Source organism: Nyctereutes procyonoides, unplaced genomic scaffold (genome assembly GCF_905146905.1).
Source record: "Nyctereutes procyonoides isolate TBG_1078 unplaced genomic scaffold, NYPRO_anot_genome, whole genome shotgun sequence".
Taxonomy (NCBI): domain Eukaryota; kingdom Metazoa; phylum Chordata; class Mammalia; order Carnivora; family Canidae; genus Nyctereutes; species Nyctereutes procyonoides.
In genome coordinates this window covers 51,409,958-51,428,634 of record NW_026575049.1, presented here as the reverse complement: position 1 = coordinate 51,428,634, position 18,677 = coordinate 51,409,958, and the positions used below count along the sequence as shown (strand labels likewise).

The following is an 18,677-nucleotide window of genomic DNA, read 5'->3' as shown; positions in this document are numbered from 1 at the left end:
CATTCTGGGATCCCTGGGTGGCGCATTGGTTTGGCACCTGCCTTTGGCCCAGGGCGCAATCCTGGAGACCGGGGATCGAGTCCCACATCGGGCTCCCGGTGCATGGAGCCTGCTTCTCCCTCTGCCTATGTCTCTGCCTCTCTCTCTCTCTCTCTCTCTCTCTTTCATAAATAAATAAAAATTTAAAAAAAATTAAAAAATAAAAATAAAAAAAAAATAAAAGCTTACATTCTAGGGGTGCCTGGCTGGCTCAGCTGGTAGAGTATGGGACTCTTGATCTCTGAGTCTTGAGTTCAAGACCCACGTTGGGCACAGTATATTCAAGTATACATGAATGTGTATATATTCTTAGGTGCTATGTATACAAAGATTAATAAAATGTACCCCTCAATGCAAACAGGACACTTTATCTTTTAACTACATTATGATACACACATGTTTAAGGTGCAGTAACACAGAAGACAGACAGCCAGTCCAAAAATGAAGAAGGGGGGGTAGGCTGGTAGAGAGGCATTGAAGTAAAATTTCTGGAGGAAGTATTTAGTGGATAAGAAGCCATTAGCCAGGGACAACTGGGTGGCTCAGCAGTTTAGCGTCTGCCTTCAGCTCAGGGCGTGGTCCTGGGGTCCTGGGATTGAGTCGCACATCAGGCTCCCTGCATGGAGTCTGCTTCTCCCTCTGCCTGTGTCTCTGTGTCTCTCATGAATAAATAATTTTTTTTTTTTAAAAAAAAGAAGCCATTAGCCAGAGAGAAAGATGGGCAAGAAGATTCAGGCACCAAGCAGAGGGAATAACAAAAGCAATAGAGAGGTGGATACACCAAGGTTAACAGAGAATCACTCACAGTTTGGTGTTCCCACCAAAGTAGTAGGCATGAAATGAAGGAAAAATAAGAAAATCTGGCAGAGAAAAAACATGGTCCACATTAAAGAGCTTGAACTTTACCCTGCAGGTAAATAACTGTCAGTGACATGTTGAGCAGGCTGCATTCTGGGTTAAGTCTCCGGTCGCCATGAGAAACCATGAGATAACAGCTAACACACTCTAAACACTACCATGTGCCTGGCAGTGTGCTGCTGAGCACTTCTCTCTGATCATCTCCTGCAATCCTCCCACGCTGACTCCATCGCAGATACCATTACCTTTATTACAAGTGAGGAAAAAATTAACTTGCCCAAGTCACATAGTTTTTAAGGGATACAGAAGGGATCAATAACTCTGACCCCTAAAGCCTAAGCCTTTCACCTCTAAAATGGACTGGCCAGTGTGGAGTGGAAAAAAATCAGACTGATAGGATAGTAGATCAGTTAGGAAACTATTGTATTACCTCAAATGAGAGACAATGAGGACAATAGCAGGAGAGATGAAGAAAAGGGAACAAATTTTCAAAATATTTAGTACTGAAGTTATAAATAAAGTTATCAAATGATATGATTCAGTCTTCAAAAGAAATGAAATTCTGACACACGCTATGACATGCATGAACCTTGAAAATCTTTTGCTAAGTGAAATAAGCCAGTCACAGAAGGATAAATATTTTATGATTCCAGTTAGGAGGTATCAAATTCATAGAGAAAGCACAAGTTACCAGGGGCTGAATGGAGGGGGTAACTTGCCATTGCAAGTTATTATATAATAGGTACAGAGATTTGGTTTGGGACAATGAAAAAGTTCTAGAGATGGATGTAGTGATGGTTACACAACGATGAATGTACTCAATGTCACTAAACTGTACACCCAAAAATGGTTAAAATGGTAACTGTATGTTGTATACATTCTACAGCAATGTAAAATATAATTTTTTAAAAGCAAAAGATATAAGGAGAATAAGGGGGGAAAAAAGAACCAAAAATTAATTTTAAGTCCTTAGCATGAGAGACCAGCTGGGCAGTGGCACTATGCAGTGTCTCTGGAGGACCAGTAAATTACTGTGATGTTCAGGTAGCATTGTCTAGAAGGCAAACAGACATGAGAATGAAGCTCAAGGGAGTAATACAGTTAGAAACATAGTCATCGGACAGCCAGGGTGGCTCAGCAGTTTAGTGCCTCCTTTGGCCCAGGGCGTGATCCTGGAGACCCGGGATCAAGTCCCACTTCAGGCTCCCTGCATAGAGCCTGCTTCTCCCTCTGCCTATGTCTCTGCCTCTCTCTCTGTGTCTCTCATGAATAAATAAAATCTTAAAAAAGAAAAAAAAAAGAAACATAGTCATCAACAAATAGGTGGTAGGTAAAACCATAATAATCCATGAGATTGCCCAAAGGAAAACTTCAAGTAAGAAGACAAACGGTCTGAGGACACAACCTTTGGAAAAGGACACAACCTTTGGAAACAGGAAGGAAACAAAGAGGAGCTCAGGAAGAAGGTAAGAAGATGCAGTGAGATAGGTAAAGAATTAAAAGATGAGGCAGTAGAAATGACAATATTTAGAGGTAGGGCTTATGATGATGATGGTGAAGGCAGAAAAGAGATAAAAAGTAGTTAAAGAAGACACTTCACTGAACTATTTCTCTCCTTCTACTCCTACTTTTTTAAGTTCCAATGAAGACCTGAGTTTCTAGTTCTCTGTAGCCTTCTAAGATTATAAAACAAAATTCCCACACTTAAGAATAACCTAACACAGTAACACGTACTTTAAAATAGGAGCACATCAAAAATTGTCAGGAATATATTGTATACAACAGTAAAAATGTTAAACCTACATAGAAACCTACATAGAAGCATAGAAAAGCTACATAAATCTCTGGTAGTCTACATAGAACAAGTAAACATGTATACTTAACTGTAACTTGCTTTAAGCAATAAGAATTTCTGAGAAGCGATCTTTTAAAATGGAAAACCTATTTATAATTCTTTTCAAAATTTTATCAGCATAAACTTTACCAGATTACTACTATTTTAAAGGTCTCTTCTGTATATTGATAAAAAAAAAAAACACCTTATAAAGTAGATACTCTATTTGGATTTGGGTGTTTTAAATACAGCTCTATTTTAAAACCAACGGAAGAATTATATGAAAAGTCACCTGATTTATCACATGCTCACAAAGCATAATAGCATTAATCTAAAGCTTATTTTGATCCAGAAGCTATTAAAAACTCTATACAAATCATCTCTGATAATTGAGGCTGGTTTCATGCCCAGTTTACAGACTATAACTGGATTTCAGAAAGTAACATTACATAGCTTGTTTGTAAATGGTGAATCTGGAATTTGAATCTATTGTGGCTTCCAAACTAAGCTCTCAACCACTATCCCCTAAACAATTCTTGATTAATCTTCCTTAACTATTTTCCCATTTCAGAACAAAGTACAAGGTAATATCTAATAAGTAATAGTAGAGTAAGTCCTTGATACCAAGTATCTACAAAGTTCATACAGAGTTCAGGAGAAAAATACCTCCAAAAGTTTTAAGTGATGAAAACAAATGCTTATTTTAAATTCAGTTATTTTTTTTACCTCAAAAACAAATGTTTCACAATTATGAGTCTAGTCTACATTTCTTAAATTTTTTATATTATGCGGAAAATAGAGTGAAAAATACTCAAAAAAATTCTTAATCTCTATACTCCATATCAAAACTCAACTTGCTAAAAAAGACTTGCTAAAAGATTTTGAAAAGGCTTCATCAAAGATCAGAAATTTTCTCAAACAGGTCCAACAGCTTCTGACATTTCTTTCGCTCATTACCCTTCACTTAACCATTAGCTAGACACACAGACCTTTTGTTAGTTGTCATATGTGACTAAACTGTATACATGGAGTTAGCTGTGTGACGTATTTCACATTAGGAAAAAGAACACAAGATTTTATTTTACCAACCGAAATTCGCCATGAAACTGTCTGCCCACGCTATGAATTTCTTGGCAATTGATAATTTGAACCTATTTTCAATATGCAAAGTTAATTGGAAGATATGTTTTAGTGGTTTGAATTCCAAAAGACAGTAACTCATATTTCAGCAAGCAGGGAGAAATTAAGTACTAGGCAAGAAAAGGGAAAATTTCTTATGCAAGCTTAGGAAAATTTGATATTTTCACTTAATTACTAGGATTGATTTCTGAGTCTTTTAAACTTAGATATAAACAAATATTCTCACAATGTAAGGGAGAGGTAAAATGGAATTCTTTAAAACAAACCTATTTTCTCCGAAGACTATTCCAACTCATTAACTGAAATTAAAAGTTAGAAATGCTGGGCATTTATAAGAACTTATAGTTATATTAAAAATAATAATAATCTTCTAAAGGAAAAAACAAAATATTTATACTTCTGAGTATCTTACAGCTTAAAAAAAAGAAAAAAAAAGAAAAAAAAAAGAAAAAAAACCTCAGGATGTCAAATCACCAGTCACTGTCTGTCCCCTAATACCATCAACTTGAACAGAGAGCTACCTTCTCTGAGACAGGTACGTTGCTGGGCTCCTCTGTATTTCTTTGTTGCTTTATAGAATCACATCCAAACATCCTATTTTTAAGAACATGAAGCTGAGTATCAGACATGTGCCGGTGCTGGGCCCCCTGCTGGCTGGTGGAGAAGGGCCTACCATTCAGATTTTGAGTCATGCTGCCTGAAACACTGAGCACGGGCTCCACTTGGGAATCTGTCTGAGAGACCTGTGGAGGAAACACAACACCTGGAAGACTGATATACTGCGAGCTTTCCGGATGACTCAACAAGGCTTCAGACATGATTTCACGCTCATTTGCAGGAGGTGCAAGTGTATCACTGGTGGCATTTTCTAAATGTTTCCTATCCACTGTCCCAGAATGAAGAATTGTGGGTTGCTGGAGCACAGTTTCTATTCTCTGTGATTTTTCAGTAGTGGCGTGGAGAGAACATGGGTTCAATTGTGGAACACCGGTCTGGATTATTGGAGGCTGCCCCAGCTGCTGAAATACTTGCTGAATTGGATGCAGAATACTTGCTCTTCCAGAAGTCTGTGTCACCATAATTGGTACATTGACTTTATAAAGGTGACCTCAAAAAAGAGAAAATAAAACCGTAAGTAAGATAGAAACCTAATTTCCTTTAAAAGAAAGAAAGAGAAAGAAAGAAAGAAAGAAAGAAAGAAAGAAAGAAAGAAAGAAAGAAAGAAAGAAAGAAAAAAGAAAGAAAGAAAGAGCAGAAAAGAAAGGAAAAGAAACGAAACGAAACCAACCTTCAGGCACAACAGGCTGTCCACAAATACATCCATATGTTAATAATGATATCTCTATGAGTTCTTATTTTATTCTTCATATTTTCTGTGTTCTCTATAATAAATATGTATTACTCTATTTTTAACAATCAAAGCAGTCTCACTTGAACTCTAGCCATTTCTCACTATTGCTTATATGGCAATTTTGAGATATATACAGGCCACCAATATTTACTCCATGGACCTATCCCATTGTTTGATAAATTACTATGTTACCAACCCAAATTGGGATTTTAACAAACAAAATAATGGAAAATGTATTTCAGATATTTAAGATCTAAGGTACTGGGATGCCTGGGTGGCTCAGTGGCTGAGCATCTACCTTTGGCTCAGGGAATGATCCCAGGGTCCTGGGACAGAGTCTTATATCGGGCTCCCAGCGGGGAGCCTGTCTCTCCCTCTACCAATGTCTCTGCCTCTCTGTGTCTCTCATGAATAAATAAATAAAATCTTTAGAAAGAAAATCTAAGATACCATGTAACTACTATAAGATAATGCTATCCAAAAAGAGTTTAGTAATTTCAAAAGTTATCAAATCTCCCCCTTTTCTCCTTTAAAATAACACTAAAATAAAGGAGGAAAAAAATTATTTTTTAAAGCACTGAGTTAGGTGCTTTATACTTTGCAAAAACCTAAAGAATAGTTATGATCTCTTTCAAACAGTACTCTGAAAAGCAAAATTGGTTCATCTCCAAACTTTTTGGATATTCTTTCTATTATGCAATCTCTATTAAGAAAGGAGAAAAAGGTTGATCAACATAGTCTTTAGTTTTTCTTGTTCAGAACTAGCAGGGACACAGATATGTTATTTTGTGTTTGTCAAAATTTAGATCATTGATTTGAATTAACATACATAGAGCAACTTATACAATTTGGGAAAGAGAAATGGGAGTAAGTTACAGGACAGACCTAGTATGTTATCTTCTATGGTAGGTTGCCTCCACAACAATAATAACCACCATACATTATTGTTTTTAAAATAAGTTCTATTAAAAGTTCCTGTAACTTCAATAACTTCTGATATAAAAGTTTATTAAAAATCATGAGAATTAACACCCAGCAGTCAGTACCAATGTTAAAAAAAAAAATTATTTGGGGCCTATACTCTTACCAGATGCAGTCTGCAGTGTCACACCTGCTGGCACATGAATAGGATATCCAGAAAGAGTGAAGCTTGCACTAGAGCTTGAGGTACCCTAGATATGAGAAATTTAATCAGAAAGTTAGAAAAGGGCTTTCCTTATTTTTTCCTCCTCTCATGAGAAAAAAAAAAATTCTGATTCAGACCACAGGAAAATGGTTGGACAATATTTAACACTGGGGCTAAGTTCTTTGAGTAACACAGCTTTTCCATATTTAATTTAGATCATCATCTCATTAAAGATAAAAAGAATTTTGTTCTACAGCTGTTAGCAAAGAAAGCAGTAAAGTCTTAGTAAAGGGTATGAGCACTGACTCATATAACTTGCCCACTACATAGCTTTGTCTGAGTCCACGATTCTCAAAAATGTCAGATACAAGAACAGCTGCTTATAGAGGTCCACTAGTCTGGAGGCTGATCACTAATGGTACATTGAATTAGATAATACAATAGTGTGCAATTTTTATTTCAGAATAATTAAACCTCAGAGTTTTCCATTTTTTTAAAATGCTAAATCAAAAGACAAAAAAGCTTCTGCCTACCAGACCTGCAAAAATGCATAAAATTGATTAGCAATACCTAGTGTTCGTAAGAACATGATTAAAACCAGTTTTCTCAAACCACTGTTTATATAAGTATGTATGTTACCATACTTTTGGAGGGCAATTTTGCAGTATATAACATAATTGAAAACATGCATTGGGCAGCCTCGGTGGCTCAGCAGTTTAGCACTGTCTTCGGCCCAGGGCGTGATCCTAGAGACCTGGGATCGAGTCCTGCATCAGGCTCCCTGCATGGAGCCTGTGTCTCCCTCTGCCTGTGTCTCTCCCTCTCTATGTCTCTCATGAATAAATAAATGAAATCTTTAAAAAAAAAACAGAGAGAAAAGAAAACATGCATAATCTTAGACCCAGAAATTCAACTTCTAGAAATTTATCCTCATTACCTGAGTATCATACAAATACAGAAAAATATATATACAAGTATAATCAACGGAATGTTATATCAGAAGAAAAATTAAAAATAATTTAAATGTCCATTAATAAAAGATCAGTTAATGAAACTGTGATATATCCACTAAGGTTAATCAATATTTAACTGGCAGTGAAAAGGATTTATCTATATTACTAAGTTAAAAAAGTATTATAGAACCAGTACAGAGAATGAGCCTACTTTTACCTAAAAAATTAATGTAACTTTCATGAAAGAATGCTAGATAGATACACATCGAACAGTTATAACAGTTATCTTTGGGGTACAATACTACAGGGCTCCTTCACTTTTTACTTTATAAATTTGTCTTTACTAATTAGAAGTATATTATTTCCTTAATCAGGAGAAAAAGCAGTTCCACGAATTTCGAAGGCAGAGATATTTTTCAGTGGTCTCCTATCAAAAGCAGCACCATTCTTCCCAAAAATCCTGGTAAAGGGTGTGGTTTTGTTTTTAATGAAACGGGAATTAATAGCCTACCAAACCTTTTGCCCCAGAAAGTGGTCTTAAGGAAGATGAAAAACAGTGGACCATATGCCATTAAAGAAAAGAGAAAAAGTGCTATTTTAACCTGCCTAAAAACTACTCAATTTTCTATATACAAGTTATAATTTTATTTTCTGCCCCAAATCTTCTGGGAGAAACCTATACTCTAGATCTCTACAAAGATTTTAAAAATGAGCAAACTTAAATAAAAAGAAGAACTATTATGTATCTCAAGGTGGGGGGAAAAAAATCAGAAAATATCAACATCATCCATTTAGGATCTATTTGATATACAACATACCATGTGTTAAAACTCCATAGTATTTAACTTCAGAAACTTCCTAGCCTTGTGTAACTACTGGCAGATGCTAACAACTGTTCTGGAAGCAGGAAGCTGGTAAAGAAAAGGTCAATTCCAAAACTCCTCAATTTTTGCAACACGTATGTTATAGACGTTATTCCTGTCTCCGCAGCCCTTTCTACATCTTTTCTCACTCAACTGGGGGATTATGAATTACATCTAAGCTTGGCCTTCTGCTACCAATCACTGAAAGGGAGGCATCTATTTTAAAAATACATCCTAAATAGGCTACATACCAGTTCTGCTGTAGTAAAACTGGGAAGAGGTCTACCAGCAGGAATAACTAATGATGCTGTACAGAAAACATAGAAATAGAAAATAATATAGAAAATAAACATTATACATTCATTACAATTTACCAGCTTAACAAAACTGCTAAGAATAGCTTATTTTAAAAAAAGCATTTTTCATTACATGTCTGACCATGGTGCATTGTAAACTTCCTAATTGCAAGCAAGCTAAGTGAATTTATTTTTATTTTTTCCCAAAAACTTTAGAGACTTTACAACTAACCTATTTTACGTACCAAAAGAAAGTATTTCATTGTAAGTAAGTACACCAGAGAGGTTTTTATTATTAAGTCAATGTTGCACTAAATCTTCACTGCAACTTTTTATAGAAGAAAAAAAGTAGTATTTACTCAGCACATTTCCAAAAGATTCTATTATTGAGTAAAAATATGTAACCCAAGATAAACTGTTCTAAATTTTAGAGGTTTGAATTTCCAATTTATTCATTGCATGAAAAATTATTCATAATACTTTAGCCAACTAAGCCTCCACAGCTACATAATTTTAGGAATAAATGAGTAAGAACATCTCTCCACAAGTCTTTGTATGAAACAAGTATGACTACTAAGAAATATATAAGAGAACAACATCCTAAGATCACCCCAACTTCCATTAAAGTTGCAATCTCACATAATTTTTATTATCTACCAATTTTCTATACTACCTATGCTACAGATAAAATGTTGACCTAATAATGATTGTAAAGTGAGAATAAGGAACAAATAGTAACTCTAGTAGAAAGACCTCAGTTGATCAACGTAACTTAAACTTTACCTCATGGGTTATTTTAAATAGCTGAATTTGATTGTTACAGTATCATTTTGCCTTTTCTTCTATAAAAATGAGAATGTCTTAGCATGTTTATGCAGCACATACGTATTAAATGTAATGGTTATTATGGTCTTTTTTCACATACCACATTAAAGTAAATTGTCCCAAAGATCTGCTTCTGACAATAGAATGGCTCCATCATAAACAACAAGTCACTCAGAAGAACAAATATTTTTTTTTAACTAACCATTCTTCCCACATTAAAACAACAGAAGCAAAGCTAGAGAGATTGATGATTAATGAAGCAGAAAATTATTTTTATCCTCTGTTCATCTATGGCTTTGCTTATTAACAGGCATTCTTTTAGAAAGGCTAAATTAGAAAGAATTGGTGTGGCAGGAACACAATGGTATTAGTCTTAATTAGCTGAAGTGAGCGAGGCTTAAGCTGGTAGAGCTGAAGCCATAGCCTGAGAGGAAACAAAAATCTGTTAACACACTGTCTGAAGCAATTAAATGATTTTCTTGAGGAAAAATAGCAACAATCCCCCTCTTTTAAATACCTTGCAATAAATCCTAAAGGATAATTCTCTAATCTTCTATAAATCAAACAGAGCTATAAGAAAGTTTCTTTATAGTCCTCACAATAAAAGCACTGAACAGTTTTATAGTGAAGTTTCATATAGCTCCTAGTTAATTTTGATACTAACTGCACCATTTACATACTTTCACAAATTACATATGCCATTATATGTGCCTGAAACATGCTTTTTAAAATATTCAAGATGGTTTCAATAACCAATTAAGTTTTAACTGAATGTGTGTCTTTAAAATGAAAGTGTTAGAATTTTTGTCCTCATGTATATATTCAAGAAATATTAAATTTCACAAACAGGCTTTACAATATAGAAAGAAATCTCTCACAAATGTAATTTAGTAAATAAAGAAAATGGTAATATTACATAATAACATTTACAAATCTATTTTTTTCCTATACCCCAAGAAGTATTTGATACATCAAGATAATTAATAACTTCACAATTCTTGGTCCTGCTTTAAACCATTCCAAATCTTAATACCTAAGTCACATGACTCAAAGAGGTGCAAAGACTGGTCAATATTCTTCTTTGTGACTACTCATGAGCATATGCATATCTCTAACAACCAAACTGAATATTCTACCTCAAGTCACATCAAGAACCAACAGCACTGGGCAGCCCGGGTGGCTCAGTGGTTTAGCGCCGCCTTCAGCCCAGGGCCTGATCCTGGAGTCCCGGGATCAGTCGGGCTCCCTGCATGGAGCCTGCTTCTCCCTCTGCCTGTGTCTCTGCCCGCCTCTCTCTCTCTCTCTCTCTCTCTCTCTCTCTCTCTCTCTCTCTCTGTCTCTCATGAATAAATTAAATCTTTAAAAAAAAAAAAAAAAAAGAACCAACAGCATTGCTGAAATTTTCACCAAGTAATTCAAGAACAATTGGACATATAGTTTGTACCTGAAGGAGTTTGAACGCACAAAGATGAAAGCTATCACAAACCTCTCAAAATTCCTATTCTTTCCTTTCTTCCTCCCACAATGATTGATAATAGTTTTGTCAAAAAAAAAAAAAAAAAAACAAAAAAACCGTATGACATGAAGACCAAATAGCACAAAACTGATTTTAACTGCTAGAATAGGACAATCATAGACAAAGTAACTCCATGTTCCAGTTTACCTCAGGATAGTCCTAGTTTACACCTATTATCCCAAGGTTATTATTAATGGAATCCCATTTCTCTCTCAAAAGTAGATTACAGGCAAAAGACCCAGAACAGCCAATATGATATTCAAGGAGGAAAACAAAGTTGGAGGACTGCCACTACCCCACTTCAAGACTTACTAGAAAGCTCCAGTAACCAATATAGTGTTGGCTGGTGAAAGAACAGACAAATGTATCAATGGAACAGAAGAGAAAGCCAAGAAACTGACCCACATAATATAGTCAACTGATCTTTAACAAAGAAGCCAACACAATACAATGGCACAAAGATAATCTCCTCAGCAAATAGTGCTTTAACAACTGGCTATGCAATGCAAAAAAAAAAAAAAAAGTGAAACTAGACATAGACTTTACAACCTTCACCGAAAAAAGGACTGAAAATAGATCAGACCTAAATGTAAAATGCAAAACTACAGAATTCCTAGAAGATAGAAAATCTAGACGACCATGAGTATACAATGGCTTTTTAAATATGACACCAAAGGTACAATCCATAAAAGAAATAACTGATAAGCTGGGCTTTATTAAAATTTAAAACTTCTGAAAAAGACATCAGGATAATATGAAAAGCCACAGGTTGGAAAAAAAATGTTTGCAAAAGACATATCTAATAATGGACTGTTATCCAAAATACATAAAGAACTCTTAAAACTCAACCATAACAGCCCAACTAAATAACGGGCCAAAGACCTAAAAAGACACTTCATCAAAGAAGATAGATGGCAAATAAGTATAGACGCTGCTTCATATCATAAGTCATCAAGGAAACGCAAATTAAAACAATGGGATACCATTACATCCCTATTAGAATAAACAAAATCCAGAACACTGAGAACACGAAATGTTGGCAAGGATGTGGAACAACAGGAACTCTCACTCATTGCTGATGGGAATGTAAAATGGTATAATCACTTTGAAAGACAATTTGGTGGTTCCTTACAAAACTAAGCACACAATGCAGCACTCTCCTTAGTATTTACCCAAAGGAGGTGAAAACGTATATCCATACATATACTTAAACAGAGCCACTTTATTCCTAATTGCCAAAACTTGGCATCATCCAAAATGTGCTTCTGTGGGTGAACAATTAAATAAACTGGGGCACATCCAGACAATGGAATATTATGAACTAAGAAATGAGCTATCAACCCACGAAAAGATAGGAAGGAATTCTAACATCATGTTACTAGGTGAAATAAACCACTTTTAAAAGGCCATATACTACATGATTCCAACTACATGACATTCTTGAAAAGGCAAAACTATGGAGACAATAAAAGTATCAATGGTTGCCCTGAGTTGGTGTGGAAGGAAAGGATGAATAGGAGGAGCACAGAACACTTCTAAGACAATGAAAATACTCTATATGAAACTATAATGATAGATACGTAACATTATAAATTTGCATAAACACTTAAAATAACACCAAGAGTGATAATGTAAACACTATGGACTTTGGGTGTTTATGATGTGTCAATGTAGGTTCATTAATCACAACAAACGTACCCCTCTGATGGGGATGTTGATAACTGAAGAGACTATGCATAAATGGAGGCAAGAGGTATAGGAAAAATCTGTCCCTTCTCTTAAATTTGTTGTAAATCTGAATTTCAAAAACAATTATTTTTTTAAAAGTGGATTATAAAATGTACATAATCACCCTAAGAATAGAACAGCAGTTCTCAAATTGTACTGTGCAAACCCAGAAGGGTCCACAAGACCTTGTCACGGTATCTACAAGGTCAAACTATTTTTATAATACCAAGACAATAATTTTTTTTTTCATTTTTCACTAAATTTTTGGTTCTTTTTTTGATATTTGCGCCCATAGCACAAAGCATTGCTAACCTGGATGGCTCAGTCAGTTAAGTGTCCAACTTCTTTTTTTTTTTTAAGATTTTATTTATTTATTTAATTTTAGAGTACAAGCATGCACAAGCAGGGGGGGAGGGGCAGTCAGAGGCTCAACCAACCGAGCTACCCAGGCATCCCAAGCTCAGGTCTCTTGATCTCAGCTCAGGTCCTGATCTCTGGGTAATGAGTTCAAGCCTTACATTGGGCTCCATGTTAGGTGTGGAACTCACATAAAAGAAAAAATTTTTTTTAAAAAGTGAAGTCATTTTAGCATGAATTAAGGCAGTAGTACCAAACCTGACTAGTAGCCACTGTATTTGTTTCTCCTCTGCCACTTACAGTAAAAAAGACAAAAAACAACAGCAACAATAAAACTGTCTCACTAAAGTTGTTCCTGGATGTAATCATAAAGAATTATTTTTATGAAATTTCAACCTTCAAGAATACTTTCTTTTAATATTCTGTGGGATGAAATGGGCAGAACACAAAGCATTTCTGTGGCATACAGATTTACCAGGAAGTACACGGAAAGCACTGATGTTATTTTTTAAGTTGAGAGCTGATCTAGCCTCTTCTAAGCAACACTATTTTTACTTGAAAGAGTAAGTGACACAAACTATGGTTATTCAGACATGGATATTTGGCAGTCATTCTGTCTTAAGATTTTATTTGTGAGAGAGTACTCACAAGTGTGGGGAGGAGGGCAGAGGTAAAGGGAGAAGCAGCTGCAGACTCCCCACTGAGCAGGGGGGGCAGAGGAAAAGGGAAAAGCAGCAGCAGCAGACTCCCCACAACCGAGGGCTCAACCCTAGGGACCTGAGATTGTGACCTGAGCCAAAGGCAGATGCTTCATCGACTGAGCCACCCAGGCACCCTGCCTGCAGTCATTTTTTTTGAAAATGAACCAAGTGTCCCCATCACTTTGAGGAAAACAAACTGACAGTATTTGTTTGGCAACGATAAAATTCAAGCTTTCAGCTAAAAATCTTAGTTTCTAAATTTTATGTCCATCACATGAGCTTGATAGCTTTCCAATACCATTCTATGAAATGTGTGGTGGTATTAATAGGATTTTTTAATCTTGTATAATGAATAATATGTCAAATGTGTAACTCAGTGAAACAATATTTTTCCAGTAACATGTTACAAACTTACACACACAGATTAAGTAGTCAAAATGCAAGACACAACAGTGAACTTTAACATTACACAAAGTCCACTGATATAGTTTCAAATTCCACCTTGTAGCTAAGGTCTCAGAAACTACCACTTGTTGAGTTTTAGTGTAGTATCAAGTTATCTGAAATTGCTATTAAAATACTTTTTCCAATTAAACATCTGTGGGAGGCTAGATTTTCTTTATATACTTTTGCCAAAACCATGTTACAGCAGATTGAATTTAAAAAGATATGAGAATCCAGCTGCCTTGTATTAAGAGATTTGCAGAAAAGTAAAGTAAATGCCACTCATCTTAAGTATTTTTTGTTCTAGAAAAGTTATTTTTAACAAATCTGTTACTATGTTAACATATAATCAATTTTTTAAATTTATAAACCAACATTTTTTAAATTTCTCAGCTTGAATTTCTAACATTGTAAACAGATACTTGCAAAGCACATAAAAGAAAGCTCTTCTAGGTCCTCTAGGTTTTAAGACTGTAAAGGGGTCCTGAGACCGAAAAAAAGTTGACAACTGAAGATACAGGAAATTGTTAAGCAAATGGATAATACAGTCAAAGAATATATGATAGGACGAAAAGCTTTAAAGATGGAACAAAGGCAAACGACTTACTCCATTGTAGATTTAATTTGAACTTGTTATCAAGAGATAAAAAGGTTGTAGAAGTAAGTTAGTTTAGGTTATTTTAATCAGGCTTTTAAAAGCCTACAATGAGAAGCTATAATTAAGAAATACTTCAATTTTATGAGGCTATTTACTTCAAGAATCTTATTGTAGGGAATCTAGAAATGAAAAGGGATAAAAACAAGACCTGTATTGCATTTTTAAAGGATACATATACTTCCTCCTAAACCTTTTCATTATAAACGATGTAGAAGAGAATAAAAATTGTCTTGTTTAAATGTAATTATTTCTATTATTCTAACTTCCAAGAAAGAGAATAAGAATACGGTGTGGGGGGAAAAAAAAAAAAAAAAAAGAAAGAAAACGGTGTAGAGTGAAAGCCAGCTAGACATATTAGTTGCAAGACTATTTTGTGATTTAAATCACTGGTAATATTACCATCTTGCGGCAAAATCAAGTATTGCAATTTTGAATGACAAAGAACCTGAGAAGAAGCTTTTGATAAGACGGTCTAGTCTTTTATTCATCTATGTTGGCTACCCTCCAAATCATTCCTAGGTTTAAAAAAAATCTTTAAAAGTTCTTCAATAAAGAAAAAAAGAATGTTATTCAAATTGAGAAACAGAATGACCTAATAAAATACTTAACAGTTAAAAATGAATGCAAAGCCAAAATCCTAGAAACTAATGTAAAATGTTTCAATGTGTCAACTTAGTAATTAAAATTTCTATGGCTAATTCTAATAGAGCAAAGTTACACTTTATAAGCATAGCATTAGATGAAAGTTATGTCTGATAATTCAATATTCGTTGTTAACTTATTTCATTTTAGAAGTTTAACTGCTGCCAGACTTAAATTCTCTTATTTTGTAATAAATAAGAAGCTAGCCTTCTTACTATTTTCTCTTCAAAGGAAAAGGACATGCACCAAGGTGAATTTTCCCAAGTGTACAACGAACAACCTAGTTATTACTGACAATCTAATCCAAAATCTACCCTCACTTCTGGCAGACATTAATCTAATTCAGCTAAACCAAATAAAACCTACGTGCGTGTGTGTATATATATGTGTGTGTGTGTGTGTGTGTGTGTGTGTGTATATATATATATATATATGCACACATAAGAGCATAAAAATTTTAAGAATCAGAAAAGAAGAAATAAAGGCTAGAAAGATATTACAGTATCATTTATCCTTTCTTAGCTTTTTCCCTGGACTCAAGCCAAATTCTCTGAAATAATCAGAGGGTACTCCCAAGAGCCCACAAGCTATGTAACTTGTTCCTCTAAAATAACACTTAGTCACCTCTAAGGACTTGAGTATTTTAAAAAGCTAGCTTGAATTAATTTATTTTGTTGCCAGTAATTACAGGATGATGGTTTACTGTGTTCATTAAATAGTAATGGTTTTAAGGTCCAAGCCCTCTCACCTTAAGAACATTACCCTAATACAAAAACCACCACCAAATGAGAATTTGTTCTGAAGATCCAAATAGTACTAATTTACTAGTTGTATCCAACCTGTTGATGACTGCAATGTTTGGTGCAAGCTGTTTGGCAACTGAAGGGTGAACACAGGTGAATGGATGCTATTTCTGAAGAAGTCTTCTGTTGCTTTAGACTGCAAAACCTTTGTTTCCCAGAGCTGTGGAGAAAAAAATATTCACTGTAAAAAAAAAAAAAATAGGATACTTATGTTTTTTTAACTTTTTAAAAAATGTCTGCTGATGGCACAACTAATGGGTAAGCACTAAACTATAATTAAGAGGCTAAAACTATAATTTATCAGTTTTTAAAGAAGAAAAAACAAAAAGGGCAACTTGTCATGGCTACAAACCTGCTTCAAGTCTTTTAAAACTTGTTCTTCTATACCTTCTTCGGCAAATAGATCCCGCACTCCTTCAATTACATCTTCAATTACAGATCTGTAGAGTTTAGGCTACAAAAAAAGCAATTGTTAACATTTTAAACTCTCAAGTTCAATGCATTCAGCCTTAAAAGACATGCAGTGTACACTTTCATATGGTTTAAAGAAAAATCACCATAAGGATTTTTACTAAGTGCATTCTACTCCCAGTATAGTCTTAACTGTCCATAAATTGTATGTTAGCTTCTGACTTATAGTCTCAGGCTATCTATAAGGCTGACTTACTACAATCAAATAAATGTGAGATAATTCATCAAGATGTTAGGTTACAATTATGTAACTTGATTTTTCTGCCAGAATTTAACCTTCTCCCTCCTTTTAAAAATGGAAATTCATTTAAGGCAGGTGGAAATGAACTTTGTCTTCGATTTATTTTTTTCTCAAAGAGGCCAAAGGAGTTTTTTGGGGGTTTTGTTTTTGGTTTTTTTTTTTTTGTTTTTTTTTTTTTAGAGCTGACTATACTACTTCCACATATGCAAATAAATTGCAAGCCAATTGGGGATCCCTGGGTGGCGCAGCGGTTTGGCGCCGGCCTTTGGCCCAGGGCGCGATCCTGGAGACCGGGGATCGAATCCCACGTTGGGCTCCCCGTGCATGGAGCTGCTTCCCTCTGCCTGTGTCTCTGCCTCTCTCTCTCTCTCTCTGTATGACTATCGTAAATAAATAAAAAATGAAAAAAAAAAAAGAAATTTAAAAAAAATAATAATAATAAAAATAAATTGCAAGCCAATTAAGACTGGGAAAGTACTTACAATAGAGTAACCAAAGCCTATCCCACTGTCAAAATACACGTAGTCCAAAAAAAAAAAAAAAAAAATTCTGAACCACTGTCAAACAAAAGCGCATCTTGCACCAAAATGGATTCCTAGTAGAAACTAACCAGGCCACTAGGACCAGTAAATACTCTGAATACTCCTGCTCACAACAAGAGTAGTCAGGTTTAAAACTAGTCCCTCTAAGCTTATGAATAGGCCAATCAGTAACACGTTATTCACAGGCATTTCCATTAAGTGCCCTCGATTAGTTTGAGAACTGTTTACCCTAATCAAGGCATACGGAATTGATACTTCAGTGTTCCTCCCAGTTTGATCCCATTTACAGCGAGAGGAAATTACTACTAAGGCTAAAAACTTCCTTAAGACCCACACCCAAGGGGAATCCCTGGGTGGCGCAGCGGCTTAGCGCCGCCTTCAGCCCAGGCCGCGATCCTGGAGACCCGGGATCGAGTCCCACGTCGGGCTCCGTGCATGGAGCCGGCTTCTCCCTCTGCCTCTCTCTGTGTCTCTGTCCATCGTGAATAAATAAATAAAATCCTTAAAAAGGAAAAAAAGCTCCACCCTCAAGAGTATAAGAACAGCTGTCAAAAAATAACCCATCACAACACGCCTTTTCAAAAGCAAAACAGGTACTGAACACACTTTCTCTTCTGGAACTAAAGTCAAAGGCTTTATGCTCTTTGCCTTTACTGTTAACCAAAACTAGGTGCAGTCCAGGAGATCCATCTTAATCTCTTATCTATTTAAAAGAAAACACACACACCCGGCTCAGAGCTCACCATCACATAAAATGGCGAACACACGGTAAGCTTATGCTCAAGCCCGAGTATTTTACATATCTTAAAACACATTAACGTAAAAAAAAAAAAAAACACGGATACACACGGAAATAGTAACGTCTCTGAAAACTGGACCCTTTTATGCTGCCGCCTACGTGCACAGGGAGCCCGTAGACGAACAGCTCCGGTCCAACCACACTGCCTTTCGCCACATGTGGGGTTCGCCCAGGTGAGCTCAAAGCAAACGCGGATCCTCGTTGTTAACCAACGTTGAATTCGGCTCCTGAAAATCGATGGGGCATTTCCCGGGCGCCCCTCGGCCCGTCAGTCCTCAACGTGAGGTGGCGGGGCCCGTTAGGGGTAAGGAGGTATGAGGTTTGCGTTTCATTCCCGACGTACACTTATGGCGTCAGGATGGGGAAATGGGGGGGAAATATGCGTGGGGTAACACGAGATATCAGATTACTGGTTATTTCAACCCAGCTCGACAATGGCCATATAACAATGGCGAATTTCCTGAACGCACAGGAAGCCCGGGAGTCGGCG

At 35.7% G+C, this 18,677-nt stretch overlaps 1 protein-coding gene across 1 annotated transcript in view; it reads right to left on the bottom strand.

Annotated features, from left to right (window-relative positions):
- GTF2A1L (general transcription factor IIA subunit 1 like) overlaps positions 1 to 18,677 on the bottom strand; it is a 44,555-nt gene that overhangs the window by 25,561 nt on the left and 317 nt on the right. The window contains exons 2-6 of the mRNA XM_055328611.1: positions 16,487 to 16,588; positions 16,171 to 16,294; positions 8,416 to 8,471; positions 6,310 to 6,394; positions 4,393 to 4,979 (exon numbers count right to left, since the gene is read on the bottom strand). Of these exons, the coding sequence (XP_055184586.1) occupies positions 4,393 to 4,979; positions 6,310 to 6,394; positions 8,416 to 8,471; positions 16,171 to 16,294; positions 16,487 to 16,588 (954 nt within the window). The remainder of the gene's footprint in view (positions 1 to 4,392; positions 4,980 to 6,309; positions 6,395 to 8,415; positions 8,472 to 16,170; positions 16,295 to 16,486; positions 16,589 to 18,677) is intronic.